Below are 15512 nucleotides of genomic sequence, written 5' to 3'. Positions count from 1 at the left end.
TGACCAACTGGCAGGTGTCTTCACTGACATATTCAAAATGTCCCTGATTGAGTCTGCAATACCAACATGTTTCAAGCAGACCACCATAGTCCCTGTGCCCAAGAACACAAAGGCAACCTGCCTAAATGAATACAAACCTGTAGCACTCACGTCCGTAGCCATGAAGTGCTATGAAAGGTTGGTAATGGTTCACATCAACATCATATCCCAGAAACCCTAGACCCACTCCAATTTGCATACCGCCCAAACCAGATTCACAGATGATGCCATCTCTATTACACTCAACACTGCCCTTTCCCAACTGGACAAAAGGAACACCTATGTGAGAATGCTATTCATGGACTACAGCTCAGCGTTCAACACCGTAGTACCCTCAAAAACTCATCACTAAGCTAAGGATCCTGGGACTAACCACCTACAACTGGATCCTGGACTTCCTGGCGGGCCGCCCCCAGGTGGTGAAGGTAGGTAGCAACACATCTGCCACGTTGATCCTCAACACGAGCTCCCCAGGGTTGCGTGCTCAGTCCCCTCCTGTACTCCCTGTTCACCCACGACTGCATGGCCATGCACGATTCCAACACTATCATTAAGTTTGTAGACGACACAACAGGGTAGGTCTGATCACCGACAATGACGAAACAGCCTATAGATAGGAGGTCAGAGACCTGGCCGGGTGGTGCCAGAATAACAACCTATCCCTCAACATAACCAAGACTAAGGAAATTATTGTGGACTACAAGAAAAGGAGAACCGAGCACGCCCCCACTCTCATCAACGGGGCTGTAGTGGAGCAGGTTGAGAGCTTCAAAATCCTTGGTATCCACATCAACAACAAACTAGAATGGTCCAAACACACCAAAACAGTCGTGAAAGGGCACGACAAAGCCTATTCCCCCTCAGAAAAGTAAAAATATTTGGCATGGGTCCTGACATCCTCAAAAGGTTCTACAGCTGCAACATCGAGAGCATACTGACTGGTTGCATCACTGCCTGGTATGGTAATTGCTCGGCCTCTAAATGCAAGGCACTACAGAGGGTAGTGCGTACGGCCCAGTACATAAGGGCTAAGCTGCCTGCCATCCAGGACCTCTACACCAGGCGGTGTCAGAGGAAGGCCCTAAATATTGTCAAAGACCCCAGCCACCCCAGTCATAGACTGTTCTCTCTACTACCGCATGGCAAGCGGTGCCGGAGTGCCAAGTCTAGGACAAAAAGGCTTCTCAGCAGTTTTTAGCCCCAAGCCATAAGACTCCTGAACAGGTAATGAAATGGCTACCCAGACTATTTGCATTGTGTGCCCCCCTCCCCAACCCCTCTTTTTACACTGCTGCTACTCTCTGTTTATCATATATGCATAGTCACTATAACCACATCTACATACTATCTCAATCAGCCTGACTAACCGGTGTCTGTATGTAGCCCAGCTACTTTTATAGCCTCGCTACTGTATATAGCCTGTATTTTTACTGTTGTTTTATTTCTTGACTTACATATTGTTCACCTAATACCTTTTTTGCATTATTGGTTAGAGCCTGTAAGTAAGCATTTCACTGTAAGGTCTCCTACACCTGTTGTATTCGGAGCACGTGACAACTTAAAAATAAAATCTATCATTTATACGCATAAATGTAAAATATATGTAACCCCAAATTAAACCAGGGCTTCAAAGAACAGAAAAAGCTACACTGAAAATAGGACAAACCTGAGAATAACCTAGGCTATAACTCAATAACTCAAACCTTCAAGCAAATCTCCCATTGACATCAAAACCCGATCTTAAGAAAAACTTTCAACTTTTAATGTTTTATGAGATAATCTCTTGGTTTCTGTGAGGCCTCAGACCACAAGCCTCCAGTTCAGGGAGGTTAGATAGGTAACCTTTGACTCCCAGAATGCTGATAGCAGCTGTGAAAGTAAGAGGGAAATGGCTACACGGTCTGTGGGGGTGATGATTATCTGACTACATGCGTGAGGTTTCCTCACGAACATTGCCTCGACTGCATTACAACTAACAGAGAACTCCTTCAGAGGCACATTCTAACTTGTCAAGACAACACATACATACAATGTAACTCCAATCCAGTGTGCATACAGCAAACAATCTCAAGCAACAGTATTCCTTTTAACATGGTCTCTGGCAACAGAGCTAGGGCTAATATGTAGCTTCTCGTTGGCCATACATATTTCAGTATCTTCATTAAACATAGGCTTAAGTGCCTTAATGACTTCAAAAAGTATTCACACCCCTTGACGTATTCCAAATGTTGTCTTAGAGCCTGAATTCAGAATGGATTAAAAATATAAAATCATCCTTTTTAACACAGTACCCCATAATGACAACGTGAAAACATGTTTGACATTTTTGCAAATGTATTGAAAACTAAATACATAAAAATTACAGAGTCAATGCATGCTCTGTCAAATTGGTAGTTATTCATTGCTAAACAACCATTTCCAAGCCATAGATTTTCAAGCAGATTTAAGTCAAAACTGTAAGTCTGACACTCAGGAACATTCACTCTTCTTGGTAAGAAACTCCAGTGTAGATTTGGTAGTGCTGAGCGATTAACTGCCATTTTGGTTAGTTTAGTGTAGAAAACATAGTAATTAACTACAATGACAATAATCCAATGCACTCGGTCTGTGCGGAGCAGACATGGAGACTGAGAGAAGAGAGAACGTGCAACCTACAGGGATAGAAAGAAGTTGCTTTGAGAGCCTGAACATACATGATCTAAGTGATTGATAGTTGGTATTCAGCAGTCAAAAGTTTATTTGAAGAACTTGAAAAAAAAAAGTGATTTGGTCAGACAGCATAGGCAGCAGCTCTATAGAAATGAGATGACTTTAAATTAAGACAAACAAAACAAATATTTCTTAATATACTGTGAATAAATGGTTAAGTGATGAGCAGTAATGGGCAGTTACTACCATCTTGTGACTTATTTTTTACTCTGTGTTACATCATTCAACCCACATAATAAGCAGGCATGACAAAACCTATTCCCCCTCAGGATACTGAAAATATTTGGCATGGGTGCTCAGATCCTCAAAAGGTTCTACAGCTGCACCATCGAGAGCATCCTGACTGGTTGCATCACTGCCTGGTATGGCAACTGCTCGGCCTCCGACCGCAAGGCACTACAGAGGATAGTGCGAACTGCCCAGTACATTACTGGGGCCAAGCTTCCTGCCATCCAGGACCTCTACACCTGGTGGTGTCAGAGGAAGGCCCTAAAAATTGTCAGACTCCATCCACCCTAGTCATAGACCGGAGCGCCAAGACTAGGTCCATGAGGCTTCTTAACAGCTTCTACCCCTGAACATCTAGTCAAATGGCTACCCAGACTAATTACATTTCCCCCTCTCTCCACACCACTGCCACTCTCAGATGTCATCTATGCATGGTCACTTTAATTAACTCCACTTACATACTACCTCAACTAACCGGTGCCCCCCCGCACACTGACTCTGTACCGGCACCCCCCCTGTAAATTTTGTTATTTTTATTCGTATTTTTTGAAACTGCACTGTTGGTTAGGGGCTTGTAAGTAAGCATTTCACTGTAAGGTCTACAATTCTGCGCATGTGACTAATACTATTTTATTTTATTTGATAATGCATTTTATGTAAAACAAATTATTGAAATCGAACAGACCTCAAAAAGCACGAAATCGCTCAGCACAATTTATGTTATTGTCCTACTGAAAGATGAATTCATCTCCCAGCATCTAGTGGAAAGCAGACTGAATCAGGTTTTCCTCTAGGATTTTGCTTAGCTCTATTACATTAGATTTTTTTATCATGAAAACCTCCCCTGTCCTTTACGATTACAAGCATAACCATAACATCATTCAGCCACCACTATGCTTTAAAATATGGAGAGTGGTACTCAGTAATGTGTTGTTGGATTTGCCCAAACATATCACTTTGTATTCTGGACATACAGTGCCTTGCGAAAGTATTCGGCCCCCTTGAACTTTGCGACCTTTTGCCACATTTCAGGCTTCAAACATAAAGATATAAAACTGTATTTTTTTGTGAAGAATCAACAACAAGTGGGACACAATTATGAAGTGGAACGACATTTATTGGATATTTCAAACTCTTAACAAATCAAAAACTGAAAAATTGGGCGTGCAAAATTATTCAGCCCCCTTAAGTTAATACTTTGTAGCGCCACCTTTTGCTGCGATTACAGCTGTAAGTCGCTTGGGGTATGTCTCTATCAGTTTTGCACATCGAGAGACTGAATTTTTTTCCCATTCCTCCTTGCAAAACCGCTCAAGCTCAGTGAGGTTGGATGGAGAGCATTTGTGAACAGCAGTTTTCAGTTCTTTCCACAGATTCTCGATTGCATTCAGGTCTGGACTTTGACTTGGCCATTCTAACACCTGGATATGTTTATTTTTGAATCATTCCATTGTAGATTTTGCTTTATGTTTTGGATCATTGTCTTGTTGGAAGACAAATCTCCATCCCAGTCTCAGGTCTTTTGCAGACTCCATCAGGTTTTCTTCCAGAATGGTCCTGTATTTGGCTCCATCCATCTTCCCATCAATTTTAACCATCTTCCCTGTCCCTGCTGAAGAAAAGCAGGCCCAAACCATGATGCTGCGACCACCATGTTTGACAGTGGGCATGGTGTGTTCAGGGTGATGAGCTGTGTTGCTTTTACGCCAAACATAACGTTTTGCATTGTTGCCAAAAAGTTCAATTTTGGTTTCATCTGACCAGAGCACCTTCTTCCACATCTTCCTCCTTTGGTGTGTCTCCCAGGTGGCTTGTGGCAAACTTTAAACAACACTTTTTATGGATATCTTTAAGAAATGGCTTTCTTCTTGCCACTCTTCCATAAAGGCCAGATTTGTGCAATATACGCCTGATTGTTGTCCTATGGACAGAGTCTCCCACCTCAGCTGTAGATCTCTACAGTTCATCCAGAGTGATCATGGGTCTCTTGGCTGCATCTCTGATCAGTCTTCTCCTTGTATGAGCTGAAAGTTTAGAGGGACGGCCAGGTCTTAGTAGATTTGCAGTGATCTGATACTCCTTCCATTTCAATATTATCGCTTGCACAGTGCTCCTTGGGATGTTTAAAGCTTGGGAAATCTTTTTGTATCCAAATCCGGCTTTAAACTTCTTCACAACAGTATCTCGGACCTGCCTGGTGTGTTCCTTGTTCTTCATGATGCTCTCTACGCTTTTAACGGACTTCTGAGACTATCACAGTGCAGGTGCATTTATACGGAGACTTGATTACACACAGGTGGATTGTATTTATCATCATTAGTCATTTAGATCAACATTGGATCATTCAGAGATCCTCACTGAACTTCTGGAGAGAGTTTGCTGCACTGAAAGTAAAGGGGCTGAATAATTTTGCACGCCCAATTTTTCAGTTTTTGATTTGTTAAAAAAGTTTTAAATATCCAATAAATGTCGTTCCACTTCACGATTGTGTCCCACTTGTTGATTCTTCACAAAAAAATACAGTTTTATATCTTTATGTTTGAAGCCTGAAATGTGGCAAAAGGTCGCAAAGTTCAAGGGGGCCGAATACTTTCGCAATAATACTTTCGCCGAATACTTTTTGCCATATTTTTTTGCAGTTTTACTTTAGTGCCTTATTGCAAACAGAATACATGTTTTGGAATAATTGTAATCTGTACAGGCTTCATTCTTTCACTCAATTAGGTTAGAATTGTGGAGTAACTACAATTTTGTTGATCCATCCTCAGTTCTCCGATCACAACCATTACACTATGTAACTGTTTTAAAGTCTCCATTGGCCTCACAGTGAAATCCCTGAGCGGTTTCCTTCCTCTCCGGCAACTGAGTTAAGAAGGACGCCTGTATTTTTGTAGTGACTGGGTGTATTGATACACCATCAAAAGTGTATTCAATGCCTGCCTAATTTTTATTTTTAACTTATTTTCTAATGGGTGTCCTTCTTTGAGAGGCATTGGAAGACCTCCCTGGTTTTTGTGGTTGAACCTGTGTTTGAAATTCACTGCTTGACCGAGGGACCTTAGATTATTTTGTGGGGGATACAGAGATATTTTATTATTATTTTATTTTTTACCTTTATTTGACTAGGCAAGTCAGTGAAGAACAAATTCTTATTTTCAATGACGGCCTAGAAACAGTGGGTTAACTGCCTTTTTCAGGGGCAGAACGACAGATTTTTCTGGGATTCGATCTGGCAACCTTTCGGTTACTTGTCCAACGCTCTAATCACTAGGCTACCTGCTGTATGATGAATGATGAGGTAGTCATTCAACAATTATGTTAAAAACTATTAATGCACACAGAGTGAGTCCATGCAATTTACTATGACTTGTTAAGCACATTTTTACTCCTGAATTTATTTAGGCTTTCCATAACAAAGGTGTTGAATACTAATTGACTCAAGACATTTCAGCTTTTCATTTTGTATTAATTTGTAAACATTTGTGAAAACCTCATTCCACTTTGACATTATGGGGTATAGTGTATAGGCCAGTGACACAAAATCTCAATTGAATTCATTTAAAATTCAGGCTGTAACAATAAAACGTAGAAAAAGCCAAGGGGTGTGAATACTTCCTGAAGGCACTTTAATCCTCATCTGGAGGGTTCAACACAACTCTAGTCCTCAAGAGGGACAGAGTCTATTATTTCCATCCTTATACCTTCTAAGCTTTAACCAATCGATGACTTCATTGATCAATCAAATGTCATGGTGGGCGGGAACCAGTACAGACCACAGGTGGGCCGCTAGTTGAACAATCCCAAAGCCACATAGTAGAATATTCTAGAACTTTGGAAAACATCGGAGTGAACAGAACACCACTCCTTGTACGTTCTCAAGGTGCCTGGCCAACCTTTAACAAACACCCCTGAATGACTTCTGAAGACTGACATAATGTAAGCCTCCACTGTACAACACATGACATAAAGGCACCTTTCTTTCCCTGTTCAGTCACTACAAGTGAGCGGGTAGGCTAAAGATAAACATATTTCCATCATAAAATATAATAGATTGACATATGTCAAACACTAACAATGTTGAATGCAAAATATAATGTGTCATCTAATAGGCTGTTTGTATCTCACGATGTAAATAACATAACCTAGGTCAGGCAGCACAAAAAAAATATCCCTCTTTCCACAATTAAATATAGACAACTTTAGAGGCCAAAAAAATTCTACCTTCCAGAAAAATTAGGTTAAACATGTGTATACATGGACATTGGTTAAGTGGCTGCTGGCCGTTTGGGAACGTGCCCTACTCTCTCCCCACATAGAGAGTGCTCCATTCAGCAAAACCACTTGGGGTCAACTTATGAACTGTAACAATTTAGAACATGACCTGAACTTATAATATACACCACTGAGTGTACAAAACATTAGAAACATGTTCCTTATATTGAGTTGCACCCCCTTTTGCCCTCAGAACAGCCTCAATTCGTAAGGGCATGGACTCTACAAGGTGTCGAAAGAAAGCTTTCCACAGGGATGCTCCAATGCTTCCCACAGTTCCCACATGAGTCAAGTTGGCTGGAAGTCCTTAGGGTGGTGGACCAGTCTTGATACACACGGGAAATTGTGGAGCATGAAAACCCCAGCAGCGTTGTGGTTCTTGACACCGGTGCGCCTGGCACCTGACATCATACCCCGTTCAAAGGCTCTTAAATATTTTGTCTTGTCCATTCAACCTCTGAACAGCACACATACACAATCCATGTCTCAATTGTCCCAAGGCTTGACAATCCTGGATTTAACCAGTGACATAAATAAGGTATCATAGCTTTAACCTTGTCAGTCTATGTCATGGAAAGAGCAGGTGTTCATAATGTTATGTACACTCAGTGTAGAAGATGTTTTATTCAAAGCAACTTAGTAGTGCGTGCATACATTTTACTTACAGATGGTTCCGGAAATCGAACCCACTATCCTGGCATAGAAAGCACCATGCTCTACCAACTGAGCTACAGAGGAAAGTGCACTGCATTGTACTGTGTTGGTATTGGCCTGTCAGACCTATTCTGTCAGTTTGTTTTTGAATACTCCACCTAGTGGTAGAATATCTAAAAAGGTTTATCATAAAAATATAACTAACTAAGACCTTGTTGATGTTCAGATTAGTGCTATAAAATAGTTATGTTGCATTCAAATGTATATATGTGAAGTCATGTTTCCTTAAGTGTATATTACACAGTGTTGTGTTTACATGCGTCATGAGTTGAGTGGGAAGGGCAGTAGCCTAATGGGCAAACCATGTGGCCCTGCGGACACACTGACTGACAGGTGGTACGGGAAACCACCATGCCGCTATTGACATGTTGCTATACACGTGCATATATTTACCGTTACGCATACTGAGTGAAGGGAGGTTAGATTAAACTGGGGGTAGACAATTGTAAACACAGCACTGTCATATAAAGGCAGAGGGAACAAAACAATGCACTGTAAGGTGCATAGCACCACCTAGTGTCATTGAACATGGCTGAAACTCATAATGCCATAGCTGTTAATGTGCCTCTGTACATTTTTGTAGACGTAAAGTATTGTTTGTGTCCAGTATTTTAGCAATAGTATATTTGTCTTAAACAATGTGAAATGTCTGAGTTTCTATTTATTTCAATAAAGATTATAATTTTTGTTTAGTATTTCTAGATGTGATTACACATACAGTATTTTATCTTGTTTTTTGTAGTATTGGTAAAGTGTGAGTAAACCTCTCATTTACTCACAGTTGTAGGTTTAGGTGATGATTCTTTCGGTTCCCGAGCGCAGGGCTCCGACTCACAATCAGAGATCTCCCCCACACCGTCCTCCTTCTTTCCCTGATCATCTTCAGCCTCATCCACATCGCTATCCGTGTCTATCGTCGGAAGCTCATCTAAAAATAAATATATATCTTTTTAACAAGTGTCCACTGAAAATCTCACTTTTAAAAGTTCCTATTATGTTAACTGATACCCAAATGATGTAGTTGACTATTTCCCATACTTGTTCGTACATGGTTTAAGCATAAATTGGAGAGAAAAAAATATATTTTTAAAAAATAAAATAAAAACTTAAAACTTGTATCTCAAACAGGCTGCTTCAAAAATGCTTGCCATTTCCTCATATAACATGTCAGCCTCCTGAGGAGGCTTAGCTGGCCAATCAGCGGTCTTCTCACATTAATATTTGTAATTACCGGTATACGCCGACAACATTCTGTTGTTGGGTTGGGCCCACACCATTCAAACACAGAAAAGCTGCTTTTTAATGTAAATAATTTTAAAAATTTGGAAAGAAATCTGGAAACACTGGACAGTGATTTTTACCATACAGTGGGGCAAAAAAGTATTTAGTCAGCCACCAATTGTGCAAGTTCTCCCACTTAAAAATGAGAGAGGCCTGTAATTTCCATCATAGGTACACTTCAACTAAAAATCCAGAAAATCACATTGTAGGATTTTTAATTAATTTATTTGCAAATTATGGTGGAAAATAAGTATTTGGTCACCTACAAACAAGCAAGATTTCTGGCTCTCTTCTTTAAGAGGCTCCTCTGTCCTCCACTCGTTACCCGTATTAATGGCACCTGTTTGAACTTGTTATCAGTATAAAAGACAGTCACACTCCAAACTCCACTATGGCCAAGACCAAAGAGCTGTCAAAGGACACCAGAAACAAAATTGTAGACCTGCACCAGACTGGGAAGACTGAATCTGCAATAGGTAAGCAGCTTGGTTTGAAGAAATCAACTGTGGGAGCAATTATTAGGAAATGGAAGACATACAAGAAGACCACTGATAATCTCCCTCGATCTGGGGCTCCACGCAAGATCTCACCCTGTGGGGTCTAAATGATCACAAGAACGGTGAGCAAAAATCCCAGAACCACACGGGGGGACCTAGTGAATGACCTGCAGAGAGCTGGGACCAAAGTAACAAAGCCTACCATCAGTAACACACTACGCCGCCAGGGACTCAAATCCTGCAGTGCCAGACGTGTCCCCCTGCTTAAGCCAGTACATGCCCAGGCCCATCTGAAGTTTGCTAGAGAGCATTTGGATGATCCAGAAGAAGATTGGGAGAATGTCATATGGTCAGATGAAACCAAAATATAACTTTTTGGTAAAAACTCAACTCGTAGTGTTTGGAGGACAAAGAATGCTGAGTTGCATCCAAAGAACACCATACCTACTGTGAAGTATGGGGGTGGAAACATCATGCTTTGGGGCTGTTTTTCTGCAAAGGGACCAGGACGACTGATCCGTGTAAAGGAAAGAATGAATGGCGCCATGTATTATGAGATTTTGAGTGAAAACCTCCCTCCATCAGCAAGGGCATTGAAGATGAAACGTGACTGGGTCTTTCAGCATGACAATGATCCCAAACACACTGCCCGGGCAATGAAGAAGTGGCTTCATAAGAAGCATTTCAAGGTCCTGGAGTGGCCTAGCCAGTCTCCAGATCTCAACCCCATAGAAAATCTTTGGAGGGAGTTGAAAGTCTGTGTTGCCCAGCAACAGCCCCAAAGCATCACTGCTCGAGAGGAGATCTGCATGGAGGAATGGGCCAAAATACCAAAATACCAGCAACAGTGTGTGAAAACCTTGTGAAGACTTACAGAAAATGTTTGACCTCTGTCATTGCCAACAAAGGGTATATAACAAAGTATTGAGATAAACTTTTGTCATTGACCAAATACTTATTTTCCACTATAATTTGCAAATAAATGCATTAAAAATCCTACATTGTGATTTTCTGGATTTTTCTTCTCATTTTGTCTGCCATAGTTGAAGTGTACCTATGATGAAAATTACAGGCCTCTCATCTTTTTAAGTGGGAGAACTTGCACAATTGGTGGCTGACTAAATACTTTTTTGCCCCACTGTATGTGGCTGATAACATCATGAACATACACAAAATATTAGGGTTGTTAATTCATGGGGACATCACAATATGATATCACAATACTTAGGTATCGATACAATATGATTTGCGATTCGATACTGCGAATTTACTGAGATTTAATGTTCCAAACACATTTCTCAATGTCTGCTGAAGAGTGAAAAGAGAGCCATGAGAAACAAGTTTGAGATAAGTGTCCAAAACATGTTGGCTCACCATTTAAAACATTAAAGAATAAGATGGAGAACAAGCTATAGGATAAGAAATACTAGAGTTTTGACCTTCATGAGTAGTCATTTCTATGAACTGTTCGGTCAGGAGAAGTTGGGTCCCATGCCACTGATTAACATTGCGAACCGCTGCCCTGATGTTGCCCACAGTATAAGGCAATGAGGACACCCCCTCATGTTAGGGTACAAGGAACAATATTACAATTATTAATGACCATTGAACTAGTTAAAATTATATTGCCTATGATCCAGTCCATTTAGACACTGATGGAAAAGAAGCCAATTAATGAACAATATATGGAGGTGTCTACATACTGGGACTGCTTTCCTTTGTGGCTACAGCGCATTGAATCCATTGGGGCTAACTAAATATGGCAATATAAGTTGGTAGCTATTCCCCTACAAATTATTTTAGATAGATTCTTTGCTACTGGCAAGGAGAGATGGCCAGTCCAATATGAGATACTGAATTTAACTTCCAGGGAGGACGTGCCCTACAGGCAATAGTGAACTACTACATACAATCTCGAAGATATACTTCACTTTTCGCACATACCTTTGTTCTTTTTTTCTTTTCTTTTTTTTTCTTTAAATGAGGCCACATTTATGTTTAAGGTCATTCAAATCATATTGCTAATAATAAATCAAGATAATGGATTAAGTGCTATTGCTTCTACAGCTATCATATTTTTGGTCTGTTTATGCATTAGACTTGCATATCACTCGTCTTTTTGTTTCCATTTCCTGCCAACAACTGTAAAGGTCTGAATTGGTTAATTATTTCATGTTTTACTTTATTATTATTATAATAATAATAATAATAAATAATATAGAAAACATTAGGAACACAATGGCAAGACTAGCTATTCTCTAGTGATATTAGAAAGGCCTTAATAGTCGTATCAAATATTCCAGGTGTCTTGATATTCTAGCAAGAAACCATATTGACATAACAAGGCTCCAAGAAACACATTCGCTCCAAAACGACGCACATAGAACAGATAACCATTTGTACAAACCGGTAGACTTGGGTAGTATACCGTATACCGGGGTATTTGGGAAAAAGCCACAGGATGGTTTTTCAATACTGATTAAACTATTTATTTTAAGTTTAAGACATTTTAATATTTGTAGCTACTTCAGTAAATACCTGCAGTCAACTTGTGTAATAAGTTAGGATGTAAAGAACATTGCATTCTTCACTTCACCTATCACATTATTATGAAGCTTACGGTAGTCCCCAATCACATATTGTTTGTTACAAGCACACAAAGGAGAGACCGGAGCCTTGTGAGTCATTCACTGTTGTGCAGCATGCGCCAGATTAGCTAATTATAGTATGAAATGCACAACTAAATGTTTGCCAGCTACACTGAATAAAAATATAAACACAACATGTGAAGTGTTGGTCCCATGTTTCATGAGCTGAAATAAAAAGATCCCAGAAATGTTCCATATGCACAAAAAGTTTATTTCTCTCAAAATGTGTTTACATCCCTGTTGGTGAGCATTTCTCCTGTGCCAAGATAATCCATCCAGCTGACAGGTGTGGCATATCAAGAAGCTGATTAAACAGTGCTTTTCATTTGTATAATTTTCAAAGCCTGTATTCACAGATGAGTCTTATTCTAAATGAATGTAGCCTAGGCTACAAAATTATGTTGTGTGCCTTAAACTTATTTGCACTGTAATTTATTTGGTTAATTATTATTTTGTTTGCTTTATTTATTTTGTCATTTTTAGCATATACAATACAATGTGGGTTATTATTTTCATAGGACACATTTAATTTTTGTTCGCGCTTATAAGCACTGTGGGAGCTTATGTAATGCACGTTGTGCAAATCAAGGATATGAATAAACACTTACACAATAATATAAATGTCTGTTTAGAAGTTTAACTTGTACATGTTTACTGCTAATTTTATTGACAGTAGTCTAGTGTTGGTGTATATTATTGGCTCTCCAATACTCCCATGGTACACATCCCATTCGTTTACTGGCCAAGTAAACAAGCTAGGGAGTAATGATCAATTAGCACATATTACAACTATTGAATCTGAAATCAGGTGAATTACTATCAGAACCCAATTTAAATCAACAAAAGATTCTCCGGTTTCTATAAAGAATTATACACTGATTGTAAATCCACATCAAGCCAGATTGAGTCCTTTTTAAAAGATAAGAACTATTCTTCTCTCAACATGAACACAAAAGGGCATTGGATAACATGAATAAAGGCAAATCACCTGTTTGGAAAGGAATTCCTCCTGAGGTCCATTTAAGATTTTGGAACCAATTAGGTCCACTATTACTCAAAAAGATGTTCTAAAATTCTGTCATCCCATCTCGAAACTTACTTAACCAAAATGGTATATACAGACCATTGCGGGTTTGTTCAAAATCGATTCTCCTCAGATAACCTCCGCCATCTATTACATATCTAACATGCTTCATCAGAAACCAAAGCTCTTTGAGCAGTTCTCTCTTTGGACACAGAACAAGCTTTTGATAGACAAGAATGGTCATATCTTTGGTCGGTTTCAGAACATGTGGGACTTAGCTGCAAATTCAATAATATGATTAAAATACTAAAAGGTTAATCCCTCAACCATCCTGTTCAGAATAAATAGAAGTAGCAGGAAAGGTGATCCCATCTCACCTGCACTATTTCTGTTGTCTATGGAGCCCCTTGCCCAGGCAAATTACACCAATATCTTTCAAGTCTACAGATCTGCGTATAATGAGATGACGTGACGACATCTTACTTTATCTAGACAATGTATCTCAATCTCTCCCAAACGCTTTGACGATCATAGACAAATTCAGCTCAAGTTTAAAAATAAATCTAACCCTACTCCCTCCCACTCAAGAGCCTGACAGAGAACCCCACTTGTACTTATGGAATCTAGGGCTGTCCCCGACTAAAAACAATTTTGGTCGACCGAGAGTCATCTGTTCTTTCGACCAGTCAATTGGCCAACATTTTTACGTGTATTTTTCCATATATAGTGCATTCGGAAAGTATTCAGACCACTTCCCCTTTTCCACATTTTGTTGTTTCTAAAATGTTTATTCTAAAATGGATTACATTTTAAAAATCCTCAATCTACACACAACACCCCATAATGAAAAACCGAAAACATGTTAAGAAATTTTGAAAAATGTATTAAAAACAAAAAACAGAAATGCCTTATTAGCAATATTGGCACCATTTGTAAATATGAGCAAAACGGACTGTGAAAAAAAATGTCTTTGCTGTTTATCCTCTTAGTCTTTCATTCAAAATATTCACAAAAATCAAACATTTGAAGTAAAATAATTTAAATAAAAAAATGTATTCATCATAAAAGAAATATTTTTCTCTAATATATTTGTGCCACAATTATTGGCACCCCTCCATTCATTACTTTGATGGTCATTCTGAGAGAACTCCAGAGTCCCTCTGTGGAGATGGGAGAACCTTCCAGAAGGCAAATCATCTCTGCAGCACTCTTCCAATCAGGCCTTTATGGTAGAGTGGCCAGAAGGAAGCCACTCCTCAGTAAAAAGGCACATGACAGCCCGCTTGGAATTTGCCAAAAGGCACATAAAGGAATCTCAGACCATGAGAAACAAGATTTTCTGGTCTGTTGAAACCAAGATTGAAGTCTTCCAGAAGGACAACCATCTCTGCAAACTCTCGGAAGAGTCTTGGTGGTTCCAAGCGTATTCCATTTAAGAATGATGGAAGCCACTGTGTTCTTGGGGACCTTCAATACTGCAGTAATTTTTTGGTACCCTTCCCCAAATGACAATCCTGTCTCGGAGCTCTACGGACAATTCCTTTGACCTCATGGCTTGGTTTTTGCTCTGACATGCACTGTCAACTGTGGGATCTTATATAGGTAGGTGTGTGCCTTTCCAAATCATATCCAATCTATTTAATTTACCGCAGGTGGACACCAATCAAATTGTAGAACATCAAAGATGATCAATGGAAACAGGATGCACCTGAGCTCAATTTCGAGTCTCATACAAGAGAGTCTGAATACATACGTGAATAAGGCATTTAATTTTTTGCAAACATTTCTAAAAACCTGTTTTCGCTTTGTCATTATGGAGTATTGTGTGTAGATTGATGCGGGAAAATTATCATTTTAAAAAATGTCAGAATAAAGCTGTGATGTAACAAAATGTGGAAAAGGGGGTCTGAATACTTTCCGAATGTACTGTAAATGAAAATAATACATCTAAAAGTAACTTATATTGCCAATATGTAAAAATTGCTTACATAAAGCCAACAAATAAAAACATTGCAGCCCACAGGTAAAACATATCCTGACAAAAATAAATAGCTTATGATGTTTGGCTACACATGGCCTATATGCAAGGAACTTGAAACA

General features: G+C 39.5%; 1 protein-coding gene across 2 annotated transcripts in view; it reads right to left on the bottom strand.

Moving 5' to 3' along the window:
* spidr (scaffold protein involved in DNA repair) overlaps positions 1-15512 on the bottom strand; it is an 85442-nt gene that overhangs the window by 64639 nt on the left and 5291 nt on the right. For both annotated transcript variants that reach the window (XM_035788344.2, XM_035788345.2), the window contains exon 5: positions 8742-8890. In XM_035788344.2, the coding sequence (XP_035644237.1) occupies positions 8742-8890 (149 nt within the window). The remainder of the gene's footprint in view (positions 1-8741; positions 8891-15512) is intronic.

The sequence above is a fragment of the Oncorhynchus keta genome, chromosome 15 (genome assembly GCF_023373465.1).
Source record: "Oncorhynchus keta strain PuntledgeMale-10-30-2019 chromosome 15, Oket_V2, whole genome shotgun sequence".
In the NCBI taxonomy this organism is placed as follows: domain Eukaryota; kingdom Metazoa; phylum Chordata; class Actinopteri; order Salmoniformes; family Salmonidae; genus Oncorhynchus; species Oncorhynchus keta.
This window is presented reverse-complemented; position numbering and strand designations above follow the sequence as displayed.